This window comes from Carlito syrichta, unplaced genomic scaffold (assembly GCF_000164805.1).
Source record: "Carlito syrichta isolate Samal-C Ts95f unplaced genomic scaffold, Tarsius_syrichta-2.0.1 Scaffold273786, whole genome shotgun sequence".
Lineage (NCBI taxonomy): Eukaryota > Metazoa > Chordata > Mammalia > Primates > Tarsiidae > Carlito > Carlito syrichta.
In genome coordinates, this window is record NW_007217882.1 from 24,160 (window position 1) to 46,156 (window position 21,997).

The 21,997-nt window shown below is 40.2% G+C and overlaps 1 protein-coding gene across 3 annotated transcripts in view; it reads left to right on the forward strand.

Moving 5' to 3' along the window:
- UBR7 (ubiquitin protein ligase E3 component n-recognin 7 (putative)) overlaps positions 1-17,004 on the forward strand; it is a 22,149-nt gene extending 5,145 nt beyond the window's left edge. Inside the window, exons 4-11 of one of the 3 annotated variants that reach the window (XM_008052372.1) lie at positions 501-596; positions 2,790-2,843; positions 3,368-3,473; positions 5,748-5,956; positions 6,134-6,283; positions 6,802-6,964; positions 8,598-8,659; positions 14,754-17,004. In XM_008052372.1, coding sequence (XP_008050563.1) covers positions 501-596; positions 2,790-2,843; positions 3,368-3,473; positions 5,748-5,956; positions 6,134-6,283; positions 6,802-6,964; positions 8,598-8,659; positions 14,754-14,846 — 933 coding nt within the window. In that variant the 3' untranslated portion in view covers positions 14,847-17,004. The remainder of the gene's footprint in view (positions 1-500; positions 597-2,789; positions 2,844-3,367; positions 3,474-5,747; positions 5,957-6,133; positions 6,284-6,801; positions 6,965-8,597; positions 8,660-14,753) is intronic. The other 2 variants (XM_021709690.1, XM_008052373.2) reach the window with 2 other exon arrangements.
- Positions 17,005-21,997: the final 4,993 nt, after the last annotated feature.

Below are 21,997 nucleotides of genomic sequence, written 5' to 3' on the forward strand. Positions count from 1 at the left end.
AAAAAAAAAAAAAAAAAAAAAGAAAGAAAGAAAAATTAAGGAATGTTGCATTGTTCAGTCATAATTACTAAAACTGTCGTGCTTTCCCCCTCCTTTGAAGGTTAATTTTCTACAATTTCTTTGCACCTCGTTGTTTTCTAGAACCTGTGGGTCTTGGCTATCATAGCTATGCATGAAGAAGTACTTTGAAAGTCTAGACCAATATCAGTTCACATAGGTAGATAATTTATGATGAACTTTTATCTCTATTTTATTGAATGAGTATATTTAATTTCCCCTAATTGCTACAGAGAAGGTACAAAAAAGAAATGTCATTTTTTCCCCTGTATCCTGGAAAAAGTATCCCTTAGTAGGAGTGAATTTTTTTTCTTCATGCTTTGAAAATTGAAGACCATCTCTGGGGGGAAAATATTTAATGCAGAAATTCATTGAATGTGTAAGTATTATAATGTATGAAATTATAGACCATATTATATATTGAAACAAATATTATATTTTAGGACAAAGCAAAGGTAAATTCTGGCAATAAGTACAATGACAACTTTTTTGGATTGTACTGCATTTGCAAGAGACCTTATCCTGATCCTGAAGACGAGGTAAGAGAATTGGAGGTTAAAACCTGGGATTGTGTGGTCTCTAGCCTTAGCTCTTCAACCTCTTGTCATATCTAAGCATCTAGCTCTTCAGGAGGGATTTTGGGATGGTGAAAGGGTTCTAGATTTATCCCTTCTTATGTACCTAGTTGGATCTATAACTGGTACAGATCTCAGTTATTTTGTCATTCTTACATCTTGAGAATAAAATATTGGAGAGTACTTTCCTACGGCCAGAACTTCTTTCCTTCCTCTCCATCTTTCCTGCTTGCCTGCTCCACTCCCCAAACACTTCCTAAGACATGCCCTTCAACTTCTTGTGTCCATTTAAGGAAAGAAGTGGGGTGTATAAACTGCACCCTCTTAAACATTTCAATTAGAAGTATGTGCAAAATTTGAAGAGTTCTTCCTCACTCCTGTACTTCTTACCTCTCAGACATAACCACTATTAATACTTTTTGGTGTATATATTTTTAGGCCTTTTTCTGTGCACATAAAAGTGAGTGAATGTGTTTTAATGTACAGTTTCTTTTTAACAAAGTTGAAGATTCTGTACATTTACTTCTGCAACTGGCTTTTGTCATTTATCAGTATGTCATACACATTCTTCCATGTTAACAATACAGTGCTACAGAGGATCCTATAATTTGACATGGCATAAGTTAGTTAACCTTATTCTTCTGTAGCAAAATGGCACTAATTTTTCACTATTAAGAAGGCAGTGAACATCTTTATTCCGGAATATAACTGAGTATTCTTCTGAAAGTATTTATATATTAATAGAATCTACGCCTAGAGGTAGAATTGATCAAAGGATATTTTTAGTATTTTACATTGTGATCCTGTCTGCCAAAAAAGTTCAGCCAGCAACAATATATGATAATGTTTTTTTCCAACACTTTTGTCTACCCTGCATATGACCAGTTCTTTAAAATTTTGCCAATTCTGATAAATGAATACTAATATATTTTAAAACTATTTCTTTCCTTGATCATGAGTGAGGTTTGTCTCTTTTCATGTGTTCATTGGGCATTTGTAATAACTTCTCTGAATTGTCCTTTCATACCCTAGGTTGGTTCCATGGTTTTTTTTTCCTCTTAAAATTTATTTATTTACTTGTGTATCTATCTGTGTATTTATTTTGAGTCAGAGTCTCACTCTATCAGTCATGCTGGAGTGCAATGGCATGTCTATGGCTCACTGCAGCCTCTACTTCCTGGACTTAGGTGATCATTCTGCCTCATGTTTTGGTTGGATTGGGTTTTGTTTGTATATTTATTGACTTGAAAGAATGCTTTTTATATTTAGAGAAATAGCCCTCTGTCTTCTTCCTCGCTTTCTGATTGTCTTGGAACTATAATTATTGGACCAAATTATATAGAAGAACAAATTGAAGTATCTTTGAGTTAACAAAAATCAAACCTTAAAAATGGATATTTTAAGGTGTGGGGTAAAGTGTTGCTTATAACTGTTAGAGCAAAAAACAAAAATAAGATGATGGATAAATTGATAAAGGCAGAGAAAAGAATAAAACTCCTTTGTATATATGTGTGTGTGTATGCTTTTTTTTTTTCTTTAAGAAACACAACAGGTGGGCACAGAAAAAAGCACAGCAGGAAAAGGACAGAATGACATTGGAATGTTAATTAATAAATATGAAAGCCTGGGAACAAAAGGAAAATCATCCCCAAAATAGACTATGTACTTTGGTATATAATTTTTCTAGAGCCAGCATTTAATTTTGTAATTATTTAATTTATTCAAATTAGAGATGTTACTGTTGTTTATATTATCAAGAGATTGTTTGTAACATTTATTATTCAGTTTTCTTGGCAGGATGGTGTTGTAAAAGTTTCAATTGTCATGGTCTATGTTGGTCAATTCACTTTACTTTCCTGGGCCTGGGTTTGTATATAAAGTGGGAATGCCTTACTTAACTATAAAGTTTTGTGAGAATCAGATATTAAGTAACTGATATGAAATAGCTTTAATGTTACTTGTAAAGTGCTTATCAGTATAACCCTTTGTAACACTGGTTCATGTAAAATTAATTTATTTGTCCCTACTATTACATGGGTGGGGTCCCACAGAGTTGGTAGAGTACTATTTAATATCTTTTTCTACTGTGTGCTAGGATTGCTTCCATGTCCTAGAATTCATATAATCTGTAATAAGCAAACTTTTTTTCTCTGTTAGATTCCAGATGAGATGATCCAGTGTGTGGTCTGTGAAGACTGGTTCCATGGAAGGGTAAGGAAAACTTCTACCTTGTAAAATCATTGTCTTCATAAAAAGATAAAAGATTTTTTCCTTTTGATTTTTTGATATTTTACATTATAATTGCTATTCTAATATCAAGCTATAAAAATATGATCAGTATGCTTTTTTTTTTTTTTTTTTTGAGTCGGAGTCTCACTCTGTCGCCCAGGCTGGAGTGCAGTAGCATGCTGCTCATGGCCACTGAAGCCTCGACCTGCTGGGCTCAGGCAGTCCTTCTGCTTCAACCTTCCAAGTAGCTGGAACTACAGGCACTTGCCACCACACCCGGCTAGTTTTTTGATTTATTGTAGAGAATGAGGTCTTGCTGAGTTGTCCAGGCTGGTCTCAAACCCATGGGCTCAGGCAATCCTCTTACCTCCCAAAGTGCTGAGATTATAGGCGTGAGCCTCCATGCCCGGTCTGATCAGTATACTATTGAAATATTTATAAAATAATGAGCATTTTTGAGAACTTGGTGATTATAAGAAAAATATTTATTTTTCCTGTATTCACAGCATCTTGGTGCCGTTCCCCCTGAGAGTGGGGATTTCCAAGAGATGGTATGCCAGGCTTGTATGAAACGTTGTTCTTTCTTGTGGGCTTATGCTGCACAGTTGGCAGGTAGGTATTTTTGTGAAGTTGGTGTGCCACGAACTTGTGCTTGTGAAATTTGTATGTTCAATCCAGAATTTTTGCAATTATTTTAAATTGAGCTGTCAGGTATAGAAAACAGTATATGTTCCTTCTCTACAAGGTGCTTGTAGGTTGGTTGGGAGACTACCAAGGAAAAAATTGTACTTGATGGTAGAGTATTGATGATACCAGAGTTAGAGAAAATGGAGGAGGCAATTTTTGAAAGGGATTTTTTTCTTTTAAATTTTCTATTTTGATTGGGAGGTAAATGTGCAGGTTTGTTACATAGAAATATTGCATGATGGTGAGGCTTGGACTTCTACAAAGCCCATCACCCAGGTGGTGGACATGGTGTCCAGTAGGTCATTTTCAGCCCTTATGCTCCCTTCCCCCCTTTAGAAGTGCCCCAGTGTCTGTTGTTCTCATTCTTGTGCCTGTGTATATACAGAGTTTCGCTCTCACTTATTAGGGAGAATATAGGGTGTTCAGTTTTCTGATTCTATGATAATTTACTTAGGATAATGGTCTCTACCTACATCTATGTTGCTGTAAAGGACATGATTTTGTTATTTTTTATGGCTGTGTGTATATGGTGTATATGTACCATATTTTCCTTATTCATTCCACCACTGATGGGCACCTTGGTTGGTTCCATGTTTTCTTTCCCCTTAAATTTAATTAATTAATTAATTAGTATATTTTGAGTCAGTCACTCTGTCGGCCATGCTGGAGTGCAGTGGCACGATCAAGGTTCACCACAGCCTCTACTTCCTGTACTCAGGTGATCATTCTGTTTCAGTCTCCCAAGTAGCCAGGACTATAGGTACACATTACCACACATGGCTAATTTTTTCTTTTTTTTTTGTAGAGACTAGGTCTCATTTTGTTGCCAAGGCTGGTCTCGAACTCCTGGGCTCAAGTGATCCTTCTGTCTCAGCTTCCCAAAGTGCTGGGATTATAGGTGTGAGCTTCTGTGCCTGGCCTGGTTTCATGTTTTTGCCACTGTGGATAGTGCTGTGATAAACATGTGTGCAGGTGTCTTTTTGGTCTAGTGACTTGTGCTTCTTTGGGTAATATACACAGTAGTGGGATTGCTGGGTCGAGTGGTAAGTCTATTAAATATCTTATTGGTAATGCTACGTGTGTGACTTGATTTATTTTTAAAGTGGCAGTTACTTATAGCATCTGTTGCTCCGGCCTCTTAATATTTTGCCTTTCTCATCTTTAGGAAACACTTTACCATACCAACCACAAGCAACATAGCTGTACCTGAGTTCTCTTCATATACTTTTGACTGCCTCAAAGTTCTTAAACTTGGTGCTCCCTCTTTATGTTCATATCAGTTATTTCCAGTTATCTCTCATTTTCTATAGATATGGGGCACTGGAGTTATATGTATTTCTCATTCATTGGATTTTCTTCATTGATCATCCCTCTCTCTCTTCACTTTCTTTCCTTTCAGCAGATGGCTTTATCTCTCATTAAACTGAAGTGCCAACATCCCACATGAACTCCCTTACTATTTCTCTTCTGTCCTTCACAGTATTTCTGCCTCTATACCCATCCTTTTTTTATTTCCTCCTTCTATAAAGAAAATCTGGTTGTTCTTTGAAAACTACCCTTCTGTACCTGTGTTTGCAGTTGCATCTCATTCTATTGCCTCTTGCATTTTGCATTATCTCACTTCTCCTTTTATTTATTTATTTATTATTTAATTTTTTGAGTTGGAGTCTCACTCTGCTGCCCAGGCTGGAGTGCAGTGACATACTTATGGCCACTGTAGCCTCAACCTGCTGGACTCAGGCCATCCAAGTAGTTGGAACTGCAGACACGTGCCACCATGCCTGGCTAATTTTTGGATTTATTGTAGAGATGAGTTCTCGCCAACTTGCCCAGGCTGGTCTCGAACCTTTGGGCTCAGGCAGACCTCTCATCTTGACCTCCCAAAATGCTGAGATTACAGGCATGAGCCACTGTGCCCAGCCTCTATTTCTCTTTTTAATACCTACAGTTCATTCTTCCCTCCTGTACACTTAAAGTACTTAATTAGTGATTGATATTTTCAAATGAATTGTTCAGTTATTGAATTTTTTTGATTAGACAGGCATTAGCTAAAGAAGTGCTGATAATTCCTTTTTCCTTATTCCAGAGATTGAGTGAATTTTTTACAGATTCTAAAATATTTTAAAATCGTAAGTGATTTCATTATTTGTTGAGTCTGTGGATATGTATGTATGTATTTTTTTTTCTATTGAACCACAGTAACTAAACTATCTCCTGAAGATGATGGGCTGGTGCGGAATGTTGATGGACTAGGTGATCAGGAAGTTGTCAAACCTGAAAATGGAGGTTATCAAGATAGTACCCTCAAGGAGGATGTTCCAGAAAATGGAAAGGATGTCATCAAGGAAGTTAACACAGAGCAGAGTAATGAACCATGTACCAGCTCTAGTTCTGATTCTGATTTCCAGGTAACATGTGAATTACAAGCCATAAAAGAAGTAAAACTTAAGCAAAATTAGTTCTGTGAGCCCTGTAGTTTTGGATTTCAATTGTCTCCTTTGCCTAAAAATTTCTCTTTACAAAAGCCAAACTGTGAAAGCTATGATAGTTTAAAAAACATACTTCAAAGCTTAATTTTATTTTAGACAGGGTTTAAGACTCAAAACCTCAACACAAAATCACAATGTGGCTGCACACTTCAGGAGCTTAAAGTTAACCAGTTTATAAAGAAAGACACTGCCACCTATTGGCCCCTAAACTGGCGTAGCAAGTTGTGCACCTGCCAAGACTGTATGGTAAGTATCTGATTAAGTTCAATGTTAGTATGTTTTGTGTACTCTTACCCAAAATAAGAACACCTGAAAAATATATTTATAAAATTAATGTGGGAGTGTAGGGGACTTCCACAATTTTTACATTAAACAAATTAATGAAGTAATACTTGCAGTCCAAACGCCAATGGAAGAACTTAATAATTATGCAATCCTTTTAATTTACTTTTCTTAATTGTGGTGGAAAATAGAAATGATATATTTTTAATGTTAAACTTGCTTGGAAACATCAATTGCTTGAAAGTTACAGTAAATTGGTTGTTTTAAAATAAAAATCTCATAAACCATAAAACATCTGGGAAGTTGAGAGATTTCTAGAGGAAATTTGGGCAAAAAGAATAAACCCTTCAAACATCTCTGTACTAAGAGGCTTGGATTTTTCTAGGTTTTACTCTAGAAAAATTTTTTAGTGATTCTCATGAAGTTGAATTTTGGAGAATGATATACAGCTCTAATTGAGAAAATGGTTTTATTTTTTAAAGAAAATGTATGGAGATCTAGATGTCCTGTTCCTGACAGATGAATATGACACAGTTCTGGCTTATGAAAACAAAGGCAAGATTGACCAGGCAACTGAGAAGAGAGACCCTTTAATGGATACCCTTAACAGCATGAATAGAGTCCAGCAAGTGGAACTAATTTGTGGTAAATACTATTTGTGTGTGAAAATGCATAAAGTTTCCTTTACTATGTAAAAAAGGACAATAAACACCTATATTTCTAATTTAATACTAATAATTAAAATTTAGACTTATATAGTAGGCCTCAATTACACTTTTCTTGATTTTCACATTGCTGGGTATTTTCAGTCACTATTACCATTGAATCAGAGTTACATGTAGAAAATTACATGCTTGACAAACCACAACATGTTCGATTTTGATTAAGGGTAGATGCGGGATTAAATAATAATATAAAATGTTTTCATCCATTGAAATAATTTTCATTGCCGGCTGCAGTGGCTCACACCTGTAATCCCAGCATTTTGGGAGGCGGAGCCGAGAGGATTGCCTGAGTCCATGGGTTCAAGACCAGCCTGGGCAACTTGGCAAGCCCTTGTCTCTACAATAAGTCAAAAAATTAACTGGGTGTGGTGGTGCATGCCTGTGGTTCCAGCTACTTGGAAAGCTGAGATGGAAGGATCACCTGAGCCCAGCAGGTTGAGGCTGCCATGGCTGTGAGTATGCCACTGCACTCCAGCCTGGATGACAGAGGGAGACTCCAACCCAAAATAAAAAAAGAGAAATAATTTTCTTTGAGCTTTACATCTCATCTTTTTGACAGTTGTTGTGGTTGCTTTAGTGGTTCACAAGAAACCACTTGAGGGGAAGATCTCTCCAGACCCTTAATTGTAGACTTCTACATCCCTGCCCTCTCTCCACCACCAGCATGCCCAACTTATTTCAGTGATTTTTGTCCCAGCCATTTACATTTTAATGCCACCACCTTTATGTCCTTTTTATGGCATTGATCATTTCTGTCTTTTATTTGTAACTATTTGATTAATTTCCTTTTGCCTTTATTAGATTAAAAGCTTTTTGAGGATGGAGGCTGCATCTAAAAAGATTTTTGTAGCCCTCGAGGTGCCTCACACACAATACAAACTGTTAAGTGAGTTTTAAAACTTAATGTTTGATGAGTCCAAGATTATTTTTGCTACTAGAATTCCAGAGAAATAGGAAGCCCTTTAAACAATTCTTAGCTAATTTTTCTGAGAGTTAAGCTGTTTTGGCTTTTTTGTTTGTTTGTTTGCTTTTTTGAGTAGAATTCTCACTCTGTTGCCAGGCTGGAGTGCAGTGGCCTTCCAAGTAACTGAAACCACAGGCATGTGCCACCACACCTAGCTGATTTTTTGATTTATTGTAGAGACGAGGTCTCACCATATTGCTCAGGCTGGTCTTGATCACCCTGTGCTCAGATAAACCTCTTGCCTCCCCCTCTGACAGTGCTGAGATCATAGGCAGGAGCCACTGTGCGCAGCTTGTAATGGCTTTTTTTTTTTTTTTGTGAATTTAAAAAAAAATTCATTTTTTATCTGTATCTCTCAAAAAAGGTATGTTTAAAAAAATTTTTTAATGAAAAGGGGTCCCAGATGTCAACATGGAGAAAGTCCAGAGACTTTGAAAGAAATTAGGAACAAGTTTCTATGTAGGTTTCACTTGAGAAATTTTTGGTTTAAACTATGGTATTAACATATTTAAATGTCAGTGGCAAATATTTTGTTTTTGAAAGCAAATGGCTTATCTGAGCTTTAAGTATTTTTGTGGTTTTGATTTAGAATACAATGACTTGAAGACTGAACTTAAAGACTATCTCAAGAGATTTGCTGATGAAGGCACGGTATGTTGTGTTAAATAATTTTAATCATAGCCCTCTAAGTTTTGAATAAACTGTTTATTGCCTTTGATGATATAAAATGTGCAACTTAAATGAGATATTTGAGAGTTTAATGAGAGATTGTTTATATTATTTTTATGGGTATTGGCAGGCTAAGGGAAGTCAATAAGGTGTAGTGAAACACCATGGTCACACGAACATCCTTACCAACCTAGAGTAGCTCAGAAAGACTGAGAGGTAGGAATGGTCCCATGGGATCTGGAGAGAGTAGTTGTGGCTTAGGAGAAGGTCATTAGAAGGCTGATCCTGACCTTGAAACATAGATCTTTGGGAGGGTGAGGGAAAAATGACTGGGTGATAAGAATTAAAACCAGACTCATTTTCTAGAATTCTGAGTTCCATAGTTTAGAATAGAAGAATTTTATCATTGAGGGAGCCAAATAATTTATCTTGCCAGTGAGATAGTCTGCACTTTAAAAATTTTTTTTGAGGCAGTATCTCACTATAATTGTCCAGGCTGGTCTTGAACTCTTGGGCTCCAGCAGTTTTCCTGCCTCAGCTTCCTGAGTAGCTGGGACTACAGGTGTGTGCCACCATGCCCAGCTAATTTTTTAATTTTTAATTTTTTTAGAGATGGGATCTTTGTGTTGCCCAGGCTAGTCTTGAATTCCTGGGCTCAAGCAATCCTCCTGCCTTGGTCTCCTGAGTAGCTGGGTTTACTTAGGCACATCCCCACACCCTACCAGAGTCTGTGCTTTTAAGGCCAACTCTAAAATGTGTTATGTTTTAAAATAGGCTCCCAGGTAAATTTACAGATACTTTTACTTCCCAGTTCTTTACTATTCATATATTTGTAACACTTTTTTTTCTATCTTCCAAAACAAAATTTAACCTTTCTCTTCTTGGCCTAAGTTTGTCCTTATAAACAGTAAATGTTTTCCTCTGCTACAGCCAAGCATGCAGATCAAGTCAGATGTAGATCTGATGAATACCCAAGAAGTTCCCTGAGACTTGTTTTCTTCGAAGGCGTCTCTACCAACCTAACTTTAAGCATTGTCTTCTTTCTTATAAATTTAGCTGCCTGAATTTCTGGACAGGGTAACGATGCTGCCTTTCTGCAGAATGAATTGTAAAGTCAGAAGTTAAAAGAGCCTTCCTTTAAATGGTTTTCTTTTTACACATTTATTTATTTATTTAGAGATAGGGTGTCTGTCGCTCTGTCACCCACACTGGAGGGTAGTGGCATGATCATAGCTCACTGCAGCCTTGAACTCCAGTGCTCAAGAGCTCCTCCTGTCTCAGCCCTCCTGAATAGCTAGGACTACAGGCATGCACCATCACACCCAGCTAATTTTTTAAAAAAGTTATTGTAGAGGCACGGTCTTGCTATGTTGTTCAAGTTGGTCTCAAATTTCTGGCTGCAAATGATTCTCCTGCTTTGACTTCCCAATGCCCAGTGTCATTTTCTAGAGAATGTCCTTTACTATCATTGTGAACACTTCCTATTTCCCACAGTTCTGTTTTTTTGAGTTGGAGTCTTACTCTCTTGCCCAGGCTGGAGTACAGTGGCATGCTCATGGCCACTGCAGTCTCACCCTGCTGGGTAGGCTTAGGTGATCCTTTGGCCTCAGCCTTTCAAGTAGCTAGGACTATAGGCATGTGCCACCACACCCGGCTTATTTTTGGATTTATTGTAGAGACGAGGTCTCGCGAGGTTGCCCAGGCTGATCTTGAACCCCTGGGTGCAGGCAGTCCTCTCGCCTCTGCCTCCCAAAGTGCTGGGATTATAGGCATGAGCCACTACACCCAGCTCCCACCATTCTTAAACTATAGTTAATACTTGTTTCTGTTGTAAAGGTTATCCTTTGGTTAATGTGGACTCAAGCTTCTTTTTTGCAAGAACTAAGAATGTTCATGGGTGTCACAGGGCTTTGCTTCACTATTTTAACCTTTGTGCTATTAATGGACATTCGAGGTGTTTCAAATAGTGTCCAAGCATGTTCTCACAACTGTTTTGCAGTTTATGAATTTCTTCAGACACATACTTAAAATCACATAAAAGAAAAAAATCAAATAGTTTTTTTTACATTCATACTTGAGACTTTTATTCAAAGTCTTCACATGTACCTTCAACATTTGGGTCTTTGTTATCACTAGAGCCACTCTTTTTTTTAAACAAACCATCCAAGTTGCTGCAAAGTCCATAATTTTGTCCTTTATAGAGCCACTTTTTATGAGACTTTGTTAAGAGATAATTTTTTATCTGATGTGACTGTTTTTTTTTTTTTTTTGGAGTCTCACTCTGTTGTCCAGGCTGAAGTGCAGTGGCACAGTCATGGCCACCACACCCTCCACCTGCTGGGCTCAGGTGATCCTTTTGCCTCAGCCTTCCAAGTAGTTGGAACTACAGGCATGTGCCACTACACCCATCTAATTTTTGATTTATTATAGAGACAAGGTCTCGCCATGTTGCTAAGGCTGGTATCAAAGTCCTGGGCTCAAACAGTCCTCTCGCCTTGGCCTCCTAAAGTGTTGATATCACAGGTGTGAGCTACTACACCTGGCCCATTTTTTTTTTTTAAATGTAGAAGTATGACCTCACCGTGTTGCCTCGGCTGATCTCGAACTCATGGCCTCAGGTGATCCTCTTGCCTGGGCCCTCCAAAATACTGGGCTTATAGGCATGAGCTACTGTACCCAGCCTTGGTGTGATGTGAAAACGACAGGACAGCGTGGTGACTCATGCCTATAATCCCAGCACTTTGGGAGGCCGAGGTGAGAGAATTACCTGAGTCCACAGATTTGAGACCAGCCTGTCAACTTGGCGAGACCTCATCTCTACAATAAATAAAAACATTAGCCAGGTGTGGTGGTGTGTACCTGTGGTTCCAGCTACTTGGAAGGCTGAGGCATAAGAACACCTGAGCCTAGCCGGTAGAGGTGTGTACCTGTGGTTCCAGCTACTTGGAAGGCTGAGGCATAAGGACACCTGAGCGCAGCCAGTAGAGGCTGTGGTGGTCATGAGCATTCCGTTGCACTCCAGCCTGGGCAACAGAGTGAGACTCCTACCCAAGAAAAAAATAAATGAAAGGACAGAAAAATGTGATTTTTAAAAATAGTTTGTTCCATGACATTACTAACTAGATCTTCACGCACATTCACACAAACCCCTCAAGTTGCCATTAGACTTATCTGCTTTGGTTGTATGAGGGGGACTCCCAAAAAACCCGGAATTGTCTTTTGGAAGGTGGACCCCTTGTAGTACACTTGGAATTTTTTCCTCCAGATCAAATGGTCAACCAAAGTTTTTATCTGGAAGTTTTGAGAAGGCTGCATCACTGTTTGTGGAAGAAACGTCCCGTGTTGTAGTAAATGGGTGACTCGTTCTTCCACCATGACAAGGCAACTGCCCTACTGCACTGAGTGGTCAGCAGTTTTTGACCCAAAACGGCATGACTTCCATGCCCCACCCTTCCTATTCATCTGATCTTGCCCTAGGTTACTCCCCCTGTAGAAAAAGTCCTCAAAGGGAGCATTTGCTGACATGGAAGAGGTGAAACAAAAAACAGCAGATGCACTAAAAGGCATGAAAACTGACAAATTCAAAAACTGTTTTGAGCAGTAGAAAAAGCGTCTTGATATAGGTGTAGTGCATCAAACGGTGACTGAAGTTTAAACATGTAAGAATAAATACACAATTTTTTAAATAAATAAATTCTGGATTTTTTTGGGTCCCCCCTCGTATTTGTCCACAGGGGATAATGTTAATCAGTTCTAGATGGTTCTCAGATGATGCACTGCCTTTTATTTAATGTTTGTGTGTGACTATTTAAAAAAAAAGAAGCTATTAATTTTTCTGAGACAAGGCAAAAAAAAGTTTTATTATTGAACTCAAGTATTTATTCGTTAGCATTTCTACTCTGCATGTTGGCTGTGACCATTTGAGGACATCTAGAACCAAAAATTGTACTGTTTAATTTGTGTGTTGTTAGGTCTCTTCCCACAATATCCTTGCTGGAGATATCATTCTTTTACTGACTTGCAGTGGTTAATGCTTGTAATCCAAGGCAGGGACACAGCCTTTGTTTTGGAACTTTCAAGTATCAGATTTATTAGCATTTTATAAATGCAAATTCCTAAGTCATTTAGTCAAGTGCCTTAGAACTTTGAACTGCAGTTACTCACGATGTGTTAGCCATCTAGATTCTGACTAAGTAGGGGTTCTGATTCCTTACTGGTTGACCAACAGTTTTACTCTTGATTCTTGTGGAACTGGTATACCAGCTGCTGGTGTGGCAGAGTATTGACAGATGCTCTACACTCTTTGATTTAGAGATTAATAAGCATCTTACTCCAAGGAAATTATTGCAAATTAGCGTTACCATTGGAGTATGGTGGTGGCACTTGCACCTGGGAAACGAGAGAGGGCGGTTTTCACTTTATAACCCTTTTTCTAACTTTCTTTTTTTTTTTTTTTGAGTTGGAGTCTCACTCTGTCGCCCAGACTGGAGTGCAGTGGCCACTCCCGGCCACTGCAACATCGACCTGCTGGGCTCCGGCGATCCTTCCGCCTCAGCCTTCCAGGTAGCTGGAATTACAGGCATGCGCTACCACGCCCGGCTGATTTTTTGATTTATTGTAGAGATGAAGTCTTGCTGCCCAGGATCTCGAACCCGCCGGCTCAGGCAATCCACTCACCTTAACCTCCCAAAGGCGCGGGATTACAGGCTGAGCCACTGAGCCCGGCTATCTAACTTTCTTTTTATCTCTTTCTTCTTTTATTCACTTGTGTTCACATACCCTCTTTTTCTCTTTTTCTTCCCTTCACTCTCCCTGTCTTTTTAACAATATGCATGTGTTACCTTTGTAACTAAAAAATAACAATCAGGGCACAGTGGCTCAAGTGTTTTGTTTCAGTTGCTCCAGAGGTTGAGGCAGGAGGATCACTTGAGCCCAAGAGTTTGAGACTGCAGTGAGTTATGATTGCATCTGTGAATAGCCATTGTGCTCCAGCCTGTGCAGCAAATCGAAACCCCAACTCTAAAAAGTAAACAAGTTAATTAATTAACAAACTTGTTTATTTTGTTGGCTATTAGATTAGCTTTTGATTGGATCAGTGGGTATAGACTCATTCTTGGGTTGAGCAGGGACTCCTGTGTTACCCAGTTGGGTTTTCATCCATATTTTCTCATTTTCTTATTTTTAATATTTTACTTTGCTAGTATCATAAACACCTTGGTATGTTATATAAATCTTTTTTCCAATAAAATGAGGTATATTTATTTTTGATGGCATAGAATGGATTTAGTTTTATTTTTTTCCCCAATTTTTCTGTTTATATAGCAAACATCTTTAATTTTGGACTCTTAAAGAAGAAAAGGTTTTCTTTTGTTTTTTTCAATGATGAATTGGAGAATGTTTCATATTTCTTTTTTTTAAACCTTCTCCACAATTGGTAAAGAAGAAAGCACAAATCACAACAGACTGTGTTCTCTGTGGGTGTTTTTGCAGAGCTGGTGTACATGTCAGAAAGACAGCTATAGTAAGGAGAGCACAAGCAGTCTGAGGAGACCTTCAGAGTTCTCAACTTGTGTGCTGGTTTTGCCACTTTTCAGCTAATATTTTTTGAGAATTTGCTATATGCCAGGCAATGTTTACAGGCATTATAGCTCATCTGATCTTCAGATGACCCCATTAGATATGTGCTGCTTGTATCTTTTTGAAGAGGGGGAAACTTAGGTAGATGGTGAAATCTAAGCTTTGAACCATTCTGCTACCCCAGCAAATGGAGATAGTATAATTAATTACACAATAGGGCCAGGCTCGATGACTCATCCCTGTAATCCTAGCACTTTGGGAGACTTAAGCGAGATGGCTTGCGCCCAGGAGTTTGAGACCAGCCTGGGCAACATAGCAATGCCTTGTCTCTATTAAAAAATAATAATACATTTAAAAATTTTTTAAAAAAGAACTTCTAAAAAAATTGACACATTGGTATAATTCTTGTGAGCAGTATTTTTGACTTGTGAATGTTAGGACCTTTTATTGCTGTTATATAACTTAGTTTCCTTTGCTAATCTTTGCTTTTCATCAACAGGTTGTTAAGAGAGAGGATATTCAGCAGTTCTTTGAAGAATTTCAGTCAAAAAAGAGAAGAAGAGTGGATGGGATGCAGTATTATTGCAGCTAAAGTGGTGTATGAAGCTTTCTCATTCAGGCCAATGAAAATGCCACTTCCTATCTAGGAATAAAAGAGGCATATCTCATATTTGGTTCCCTTTCCGTCCTCCTCTTTTTTGGAGAGGCCTCAAGCTCCCATCATTTTCCTTAACTACAGTAGCCACAATGTTGATGCTGATTTCACAACCAGCATTCTTTATGACTCAGCTAATGCAACTCATTCCACAGACTTCAGCCCCCAACCCCCATATGCTCTGGGTTATTTGCTTATATGTTTTAAGAAGTTTGATTTGGTTTTGAGAGAGCAAATTGGTTTCTTTTGTATGATTTGTTCTTTAAATCCCGAATGTATGTGCTTTGCCACAGAGCTGTTGTGCTTTGCCAGGACCACCTCTGTAGGCATCACAGAAGGTTCTCTTTCTGTCAGCTAGAACCTCTGTGTGTCCCCTCACCCTCTGATCTGGTGCCTTGGGCCAAAGCTTCCTCAAGCCTGGTCTCTTTCTGTCACATCCCTACTTTTGGAGGTTTGGTCATGGCTTAGAAGGGGTATTGTTTTCTCTGGGCCCAGTCTCCAGAGTAGTCATGATCAGTAGCTGTCTGGCTTGATTGTATGTGTGTGTCACAGGTAGGGAGAGTGACTGATGACAGGGTTGAGGAAGCAACCCTTTGTTACTAATACATTTAAAGTGAAATTTTCACTCACAATTCTGCTGGCACTAGAATATTATAATTTCAGTACTGTAGTGCTCACTGGGCTTCCTGGAGAAAATTTGCCAGTATACTAGACCCTTTTTTGCTGCCTAGAAAACAGACCGGGTATCACCCCTGTGAAATCTTGGTGGTTTACGAAGTCCTCTGGATTTCTTTATATTATCAGGGATATTCTTAAGCATATATTTAAGAGGACCTATTTTGATATTGTTCTGTTATAAAAATGTTATTAGAACCCCAATAAATTATTCTTTTCTCCCCTTGAATCTGTGCTGAAGAAAAAAGATACTGACTTAGCTTGCTTGTAGTGAGCAGGGCAGTGATTGTCCTATTTTGGAAGAAACAGCCTCTGTGGAGGAGATTCCAGACAAGGCCCTAGGCTGCACGAATGATGAGTTTTCTGTACATAAATATTAATGTCCACAGCTGGTTCCCTAATGACTATGAGAGAAGATCTTCATGGAATGTTGAATAAAGCCCTATATCCGGGGGATGTCCCTTAATTGGCATGAAATCTCTTTAAAGCCCTTCAGGCTATGTGGAAAACACCTTTTAAATATAGAGCCCTCAGCTGCTCTCTCTCCCTCTGGAGGAACAGTGTCTTTCCTGACAGTAGGTGATAACACTTTGAGGTTTGTTACCAAAAGCTTTGGGGCTATATATGTGTGTTAGAATTCCTTTTGTGTCCAGCGGTCATGTATTCAAGTGCCCACCAATCCTGGGACAAGATGAACGAGGCCTACAAAAAGTCAAGGCCTCAAAGAAATGGCACAGCCCATGTTTTCTGGCGTTTGTCCTCTTAATTACAGATCCACACGAAGAGGTGTGTGGAGCTTTGGGAGATGCTTGTGTTCCTTGAGCTGGCCTTGTGGAGAGGGCTTCTTTAAGAAGCTCAGGGTGTCTTGAAGCTGTTTATCAGCAGCTTGGGAATTTGTCCAAGTCTGAGGATGTTTTGAATACCTTCTACAAGGTTGCAGTATTAGTGTACCATCATGTCTTGAGAGTTTTAATCTTTTCAAATGTCTGATTTAACTACCAGAAAGTTTCTTACTTTCTGTGATAGATCAGGACCAAGTCTCAGAGGTGAAACATTACGTGCAGCATAATTGTACGAATCACTTCAGTGCTGATGGGCTTGTTTTATGAAAGGTACTGTTCCTTCTTTCACATTAACCAGAAAACCTCTTTTTTTACCTATTGTTCTCAACTAGTTTTCTTACCAACTGTATTGGACCGTCTCTTCTTATGTAGAGACTTCTAATATAGAGGCTGATTTTGGCCAACATATGGCAGTTGATATTAATGCATGATTTATGCAAAACAAAAATATGATTAGTTGCTTTTAAGGAATTATGGCATTGTATGTGCATTTTTTTTAGAAATTGTTACTGGACTTTTAATTACATACTTAATTCCAATCAGGTTTCTGTAAAACTTAAATAAAACCAATTCAAATAGTTGCTTTCCAGATTGTTTTTAGTCATATTTAAGCCTACACAGCCTCCCTCTGCAGGTTTATAAGAAAATGAGTATAACCAGGCGTGGTAGTGTGCACCTGTGGTCTCAGCTACTCGGGAGGCTGAAGTGGGAGGATTGCTTGAGCCCAGTTTGAGGCTGCAGTGGATATGTTGCACCTGTGAATAGTCACTGTACTCTAGCTTGGGCAACATAGCAAGACCCCATCTCTTAAAAGAAAAAGTTATTTTAAGTATATTCTAACAACTATTCCTGCCGTGGGGTCTTGATCTCAAAGCAAAGCATAGGCACTTTTCTGGTTGTTGAGGAGTTTGTTCTCCTAGTGTTTTATTTTATGTATGTATGTATGTACGTATTTATTTATTTTGAGTTGAGGTCTCATTTCACCCAGGCTAGAGTGCAGTTGCATGATCAGGGCTCACTGCAGTCTAGACCTCCTGGCTCAGGCAAACCTCCTGTCTCAGCCTCTCAGGTAGATGGGACTACAGTTATGCATCACCACGCCTGGCTAATTTTTAAAAATATTTTATAGAGATATGAGGTCTTACTATGTTGCCCAGGCTGGTCTCAAACTTCTGGACTCAAGTAATCCTCCAGTCTCAGCCTCCCAAAGTGCTGGGATTATAGGCGTGCACCACTGCACCTGGCTGCTCCTGCTGTTTTATAAAATGTGCCCTGATTTGAGGTCCCCAGATCAGAGCTCCTTTAACTCCCTGGCTTCACCATGCCTCCTGGGAGGGAGGTGCCATAATTCCTGGGGTCTAGATGAACAGTAGAACAAAGAAATGGGTTGGATTATGACCACTCAGAATGCATTCAGGAACTACTGTGCAGGAGAGAGGACTGGGAGCCCATACCCTAAGGAAGATGTGAGGTCCACCTAATGGTAGCCATTGTTTCAAACAAAGACAAACCAAAAAGCCAGTGTAGAGGCCCATCTTTGGCCTCTTGCTTCCTTGGAGGAAATTCAGATTTGTAGTCATCACCTGCGGTGAGTTAAACTTAGGTGAATGAAGTGTTCTCTGCAGTCCAGGAACTGTGCTAGTAGCTAAAACTCAAGATTATCATCATCAATACCAGGAAGACTGCAGTTCTCCCAGGTCCCCTAAAGGACACTATTGGAGCAGAAGAAAATGGAAAGAGCAGTCCATGTGATTATAAGGGAACAGGAAGAGGACCTGTCCAGCTCCCCATAGAAGGCCAGTACTGTCTGGGGGACATGGGAAGTACAGGAAACCAACCTGGAAGAGCTCCCAGGAGCCAGTCAGGCCACCTCCTAGTCAGGTTATCTTAAAGCTGCTACCAGGCAAGCCTTGGTTTGAGGGGCAGCCAGCGACAATACCTACTGGTACCTCACTTCCTCCTCTGAACCATAGACAGGTGATTGTACTCCAATCACAGGATGCCTATATTGGAAGAGACCTGAGAAGTCACCCAGCCCCATCTCTCAGGACAGAAATCCTTCCCTCTGCAGGTGATCATACTGGGAGAGAGAGGGGGAATGCACCTGCACTGGTCTCTGTCTAGCCTCCATGCTCTTGTTGACAGTGCCCCGATTTTTTGCCAGCTGTCTGTTCCTCCACCTCCTTGCCATGTGATTGTGGGACATTGACAATGCTCCTATCCCAGTGGCAGCATAAGGCTTGTGAGCACTAGGGAAGTCAACCTCAGGAGAAAGTCGACACCCTGTAAGGAAGAGAGGAAGAAACCCAGTCTTTGGGTGTCCACCTGCCTTTCAATGTGGTGGCTTGCCAGGGGCATCCCCTGCCTTATCTGAGACCGTGCCCAGGTGAGCCTCACTTTGCCCCTCTTCCCAGGTTCTGCCAGAAAGTCTTGTCAGCCTTTGGGGTGTGGTGGTGACAGGCAGAGGGATACCAGCACTCTCAGGGGCCCCAGCTGTGGGAACCTGAGAGACACCCCACACCCAGCACCCAGTGTCTTCTTCAGTCAGCACCTCCTCCACCCACGCTGGCCCAGAGGAGAACACTTAGGGATGGACCTCTGCTGTGGGGGTCAGTTTCTTCTTGGGCACTTGGTCATTTTCAGCTGTGCCTGGCTGTAAAATTCTGAGGCCCCGGGACAGCCACCCCCTGAAACCAGACCCCTTGACCTTACCCATGCAGTCTTACCCATCCCCAGGCCTTAGGCTCTTCCCATGAGCTTCCTGTACCCTTTTCATCTATATCTGATACTGTTACTCCTACAATGCTGTCTGTTTGAAAAGGTGATAGTGGGGAAAGTGTGGTTCAATTAAGGTAGTTTAAAAAAAAAAAAAATATATATATATATCAATTAAAAAAAAAAATTTTATAGAGACAAGATCTTGCTATGTTGTCCAGGTTGGTCACAAACTCCTGACCTCAAGCAGTCTTCTGCCTTGGCTTCCCAAAGTGCTGGGATTAAGGTGGGGTTTTTTTGGTAATTATTATTATTTTGGTGGGATAATCTTTAATTTTCTAAAGATAGCACTATTAACTTGTTAGCTGCTCTGCTTTCCCCACCTGGGCCTGGCTTACTGCTACTGCTATCACCCATAGCCACCCTTTCCTGGTGGTTGCCTACTGGGCCTGTGGGCACCTCCAGGCATGTTCCTTGGTCACCTCCTTGCTTTGACATTCTAATGGGTGGTGCTCCTGAGACTGAGGAGTGAAGATCCTTCAAAGCCAGGCTCTGCTGGGCCCCCCATGGATGTCTCTTGGAAGCTGGCTTACCCAGACACTTCCACCCCAAGGGTCTACATCATCTACTGGCCCCCATCACTCTGCAAGCATGAGGCCTCCAGGGAAGACAGCTCTGCACCCTTGTTTTCCAAGTTGTTGCATTCTGGACTGGCGACTTGGTGGCACAGTGCTGCCCCCTCCCCGAGGGAGCCCCAGCCAGAATGTGCATCCCTGGGTGATCAACTGATGTTGTCCTCATCATGGAACTGGAGTATTTAACCTGGTCCCATCCACACAGGTGTGTGGTGTAAACATGTTTCTGCTATACAAAGATGTGTTGGAGAGAGTGGCATGAGATATACAGGAGACACATAGCAGTTACCCATGTTTTGTGCTTATTTTTAACTAAGACTCTCCTCACCCCCCGTTTTTCCTGTAGATTTACTCCCTGTAAAGCAAGTACTTAGGACTCCTCTGGTGAAATCCCATTCAAATGAATATCTCAAAGTAGGAGACACATCTATTTCAGATGCTTTGGGGCAGACAACTCTAGCTGTTACCAGTCTGTAGTAATGCCTTAGCGAGAGGTATAGCTTAGTATAGCTCATACTTTAGAGGATGGCAGTTCCAGAAGGAGCACAGATAAAAAAAGAAAATGTCTAAAGCACCGGGAAAAGTAAAACATATATATTTTTGGACAGACTTATGCTTGTAATCCCAGCACTTTAGGAGTGCGAGGTGGGAGGGATTGCTTGAGGCCAGGAGTTCAAGACCAGCTTGGGAAACATAGTGAGATCTGGTCTCTACCAAAACTAAAAAAATTAGCCAGGTGTGGTGGTGTATGCCTATAGTTCCAGCTACTTGAGGGTCTGAGACAGGAGGATTGCCTGAGGCTGCAGTGAGTTGTAATCACACCGCTACACTTCAACCAGCGCAAGTTTTTGGCTATTAAGGAAAGAATTGGTGTCCTAAAAACCTACGAGAGCAAGTAAAATCAGGAGGTACTCCATTTGAGTTCGATGAAATAACAGACTTGAGTCTTCTTTGATGATCCTATGCTTCTCAGGTTTACCTTTTTTTGTGGGGGATGGGGGTTGGGGTCTCACTCTGTTGCCCAAGCTAGAGTGCAGTGGCATAATCATGGCTTACCACAGCCTCCACCTTCTAGCTGAGGCGATCCTCCCACCTCAGCCTCAGTAGTTGGACCTGTAGGCTCATACAACCAAGTACTACTAATTTTTTTTATTTTTTGTACAGACAAAGTCTCACTGTGTTGCCTAGTCTGGTCTTGAACTCCTGGGTTCAAGCAATCCTCTCACCTCAGTCTCCCCAAGTGCTAGGATTACCATGCTGGGCTAATTTAGGTTTACCTTTAGGGCAAAGTGAGCTGCCATGTTGCGAATGAAAGGGCATATACCCAGCTGAGCACCTCAGAGCTGTTTTTCTTTCTGACAGAGGCCTTATCATTAACTTCTGCCTTGGTTGGTGGGACTAGGGCTTCCAGCCAGGCCCAATTAAGCTGGTAGGCTTATTGCCTCCACTTGTGTAAGGAGGGAAAAGGAAATTGCCTCTGACCTGGTTTTCTCACTAGCCTTTTACTTTGGAGCCTGCTGATGTATGTCAAGCTCCATGAGGCTTCCCACGCTTCTCGTGCGTATAAAATAGTCCTCAAGACATGGCATTCGAGGGTTTTAATTCAGGGATTCCTTCAACCTAATAGTGGGTTTCTTTAAATCCACCTGGGACTGGGCAGAGCTGGCCCACATCAGAATGTCTAGAGTTCCACACAAATAGTTTCTTTCCTGTGCAACCATAGGCGCCCTAAGCACTCAGTGCACCTAGGAGGGTATTGTTGAATCATATGGTGAGACTTGTCTAGTTTTGGATAAGCAGCTCTAATTGTTGTTTTACTTTGCTTTTCTTCAGATTACAAGTGTTGCTGAACATTATTTTGTATGCTCGTTTGACATTTGTCTATCTTCTCTGGTGAGGTGTCTATTCAGATCTTTACATATTTTCAATCGGGTTGTTTGATTTTTACTGAGTGTTAGAGAATTTTGGGGGTATATTTTGTAGACAAGTCTTTTCAGTTGATCTTTCCAGATGTTTTCTCTGAGTCTGTGGCTTGTTTTCCGTTATCTTGATAAGATCTTTCACAGAGTAAACATTTCAAATTTTAATAAAGTCCACATTAGTAATTTGTTTTTATTTTTCAGGGACTGGCTTTTGGTATTATATCTAAAAACTTATCACCAAACCCAAGGCCATGTAAATATTCTTCTGTAACTTTAACAACTTTGCACTTGAAAATTTA